The sequence below is a fragment of the Lycium barbarum genome, chromosome 7 (assembly GCF_019175385.1).
Source record: "Lycium barbarum isolate Lr01 chromosome 7, ASM1917538v2, whole genome shotgun sequence".
Taxonomy (NCBI): Eukaryota; Viridiplantae; Streptophyta; class Magnoliopsida; order Solanales; family Solanaceae; genus Lycium; species Lycium barbarum.
The window spans coordinates 108982425-108985925 of record NC_083343.1 but is presented as its reverse complement, the minus strand read 5'-3'; the positions used below and the strand labels follow the sequence as shown (position 1 = coordinate 108985925).

The window sequence follows — 3501 nt, the reverse complement described above, 5'->3', positions numbered from 1 at the left end:
GTTTGATGTTCTCCAAGATGAGCAACAGGAGACTGATAATGATGGATCACCTTCAGGAGTTGTACAAGTTCTAGACAAATCAAAAGATGCTGATACAGTTGTGGCAGACAAAGCAAATGTAGAAGAAGTAAATGATCAAGTTCATAGAGATGAGGAGTGCAGTCCCATGACAATTGATAATACAGTGCTGAATGAAAAGACTAGTGTTGGTAAACCAAATGTTGTCATGCCAGGTGAGAAGACTGAGTATCCAGGAACAACACAGACAAATTGAATAATGTGCCTACAGAAGCAATTGGAGAGACTACAATGGAATGGGTGAATAAATCCTTTATTAGAGAAAAGACAGTCGACGAAGAGGAACCAAATCATGCTACAATACAGGTTGAAATAGAAGACAATATCCTACCAATAACAGAAGAGGATAGTGAGAAAAGACTATATGCTGAGAAGCCTGGTGAGTTGGTGGAAGAAATGGAGGTCAATGAATTAAAGGATGATAAACAGGTTCACACAAATGATATAGAGGAAGTGAATGATAGTAACTCACAAGCTATTGTTTAGGTTCCTTTACCTGTGGTAGCTGTTAGGATCAAATCTCCTATGAAGGACCTGCATGATGTTGTCTCTCATAATATCATAGAGTTTGAGATTATTCATGAAACATATGAAAAGGTTGCAAGCACCTGTGATGTTGAGGAATCTGAGGTTGTGGCTGCAGTCTTAAATAATGTAGGAGTGGCAGCAGGAATATCTCCAAAATCTCACTCTAAGGCATCAAAGAAGAAACATGGTAACTCTAAAGGGCAACCACTTAGAGTTATTCCATACAGAGCAACAAAAGGTAATCATAAGTTATGATGAAAACATTATTCTGGAATATCATATCAGTAAAGACTCAAAAAGCCTTCCATAGAGTGCAGATGTTGCATAGGCATCATAAATTTAGCCTTATAACACTGATGGAACCTTTTCAACATACTAGACATATTCAACAATATAATAGGAAGTTAGGAATGAAGCATGCTTATTATAATGCCTCTGCGAAGATCTGGTTTTTTGTTAATACAAATATAGATGTGGATATTGTGTGGGATGATTCTCAACAAATTTCCTGTAAGCTTACTTTCCAACAGATGAACAAGATCATGATTGTCACCGTGGTCTATGCAAAGTGTGATGCAATGGAAATATTAGCTTTGTGGAATAGTCTTTATGTTCTAGCTGATGGGATGGTAGCTCTTTGGCTGATAGGGGGTGATTTTAATGTGATCTTAAATGAGGAAGAGAAGATTGGTGGACTGCCAGTATTGCCTTCTGAATATGAAGACTTTGCATTTTGTATTAACTCATGTGAACTAATTAAAGCAGGTTTTAAAGGAAGCCCTTTCACTTGGTGGAATGGGAGATCTGATGGGCAGTGTATCTTCAAAAGGCTTGATAAAATGCTATATAATAATTTGATGCAGCAATGGTATGGTCTCATTGAAGTGGACCATCTTGCTAGGACTGGTTCTGACCATGCTCCTTTGTTGTTATCCTGTAATGAACAACAACAGCAATTTATTAGGCCTTTTCAATTTATGAAGTTTTGGGTAGATCATGAATCTTTCTAATCAGTTGTAACTCAGAACTGGCATGCAGAAGAGGAAAGGGAGGTTTTCTTATCTTTTAAAAAGAAAGTGAAGAAAATTAAAGTTGTTTTATCAGCATGAAGCAGGCAGGTGTTTGGGGACATATTCAAGCAGTTGACTATTAGAGAGGACATTGTGAGAATTAAAGAACAGTTGTTTGAAGAGTCTCCTACTGAAGTTAATAGAATGGGGTTACAAAGAGCTCAAGCTGAACTTAAGAGATACTTGCACTATGAAGAGGAGTTTTGGAGACAAAAGTCTAGCTATGATTGCTTTGCTGAGGGGGATAAAAACACCAGATTTTTTCACAATATTGTCAATGGTAGGAGGAAAAGAACTCTGATTAGGAGGATTCAAAATGCTGATGGTAATGGGATAGAAAGTGCTAATGAGATAGCTGATGAGGCCATCTCCTTTTATCAGAAGCAATTCAGTCAGGAGTCAATGCAGAACTTTCAATCTGAAATGGCTATATTGGATCATATTCCTAGTATGCTTTCACAGGAGGAAAATGCAGACATTGTTGCTATCCCAACTATGGAAGAGGTCAAACGGGATGTGTTTGAATTATCAGGGGATAGTATTAGTGGTCCAGATGGACTCACATGTATTTTTTATCAATGCTGCTGGGAAACTATTGATGTAGATGTTTTTAATACGGTAAAGGTGTTCTTTGAGGGTCAGACTTTGCCTAAGTCTATTACTCATACAAACCTGGTTTTGTTGCCTAAGAAGAATGAAGTGGAAAGTTATTCTGACATGAGGCCTATTAGCCTTAGTAACTTTATCAACAAAGTTATCTCTAGGGTGGTGCATAACAAATTGGAGAAGGCCCTACCTAGATTGATATCTACCAATCAATCAGGTTTTGTAAAGGGCAGAAATATCATTGAGAATGTTTGGCTAACCCAAGAGATTGTTTCTGATATAAGGTTAAGAGGCAAGCCAGCTAATGTAGTCCTCAAATTGGACATGACTAAGGCCTATGATAGAGCCTCTTAGGTATTTTTTATGAAGGTTCTTAGGAGAATGGGATTTTCTGAGCAGTTTATTGATATAATATGGAGGATACTAGCTAACAACTGGTATTCAGTACTAGTAAATAGACAGGCTCATGGTTTTTTTCATTCATCAAGAGGAGTTACGCAGGGGGATCCTTTATCACCTGCCTTATTCATACTATCTGCTGAAGTACTAACAGGGCTCTTAATGCATTATTTAATGATCAAGCTTTCAAAGGGTATGGAATGCCAAAATGGAGTGCCAATCTTAATCACTTGGCTTATGCAGATGATACCATAGTTTTTGCTTCAGCTGATGCAAAATCATTGGAGCTAATTATGGATACTTTGAAGACTTATGAAAGCAGCTCTGATCAGTTGATTAATAAGAGAAAAAGTTCTTTCTACATGCATTCTAAGGTCTCCAATGTATTAGTACAGCAAGTTGAGCAGCTCACTGGTTTTAAAAGAGGGAACTTTCCTTTTACTTACTTAGGCTGCCCAATAACTCATGCAAGGAAAAGGAAAGTTGATTATACAGACCTTATTAAGAGGATTAGAGATAAATTGCAAGCCTGGACAAGTAAGATTCTTTCACCAGGAGGCAAGGCAGTATTGATCAAGAGTGTGCTTCAGAGTGTTCCTATCCATATTCTATCAGCTATAAGGCCTCCAAAGTGTGTGATCAAGGAGATTCATCAGATTTTTGCTAAGTTTTTCCGGTCTAGTAAAGAGGATGTGAAGGCTAGACATTGGGCTGCGTGGTTAAAGATGTGTTTTCCAATTGAAGAAGGTGGATTGGGATTCAGGTCCCTTTGTGATGTATCCAAGGCTTTGAATATTAAACTATGGTGGAGATTCAGGAC

At 37.8% G+C, this 3501-nt stretch overlaps 1 protein-coding gene across 1 annotated transcript; it reads left to right on the top strand.

Annotated features, from left to right (window-relative positions):
- Window positions 1-309: 309 nt before the first annotated feature.
- Window positions 310-2636, top strand: LOC132601723 (uncharacterized). The gene is made up of 4 exons (XM_060314788.1): window positions 310-507; window positions 565-844; window positions 1078-1588; window positions 1721-2636. The coding sequence occupies exons 1-4, from the start codon at window positions 310-312 to the stop codon at window positions 2634-2636; spliced, it is 1905 nt and encodes a 634-aa protein (XP_060170771.1).
- The last annotated feature ends 865 nt before the right edge of the window (window positions 2637-3501 follow it).

Excerpts from the sequence above, each read along its gene's own strand:
- LOC132601723 (XM_060314788.1), top strand. The coding sequence starts at position 310 with ATGGAATGGGTGAATAAATCCTTTATTAGAGAAAAGACAGTCGACGAA. Across the intron at positions 845-1,077 it reads TCCATACAGAGCAACAAAAG|ATGTGGATATTGTGTGGGAT; the intron begins GTAATCATAAGT and ends ATACAAATATAG. Across the intron at positions 1,589-1,720 it reads AGGCCTTTTCAATTTATGAA|GCAGGTGTTTGGGGACATAT; the intron begins GTTTTGGGTAGA and ends AGCATGAAGCAG.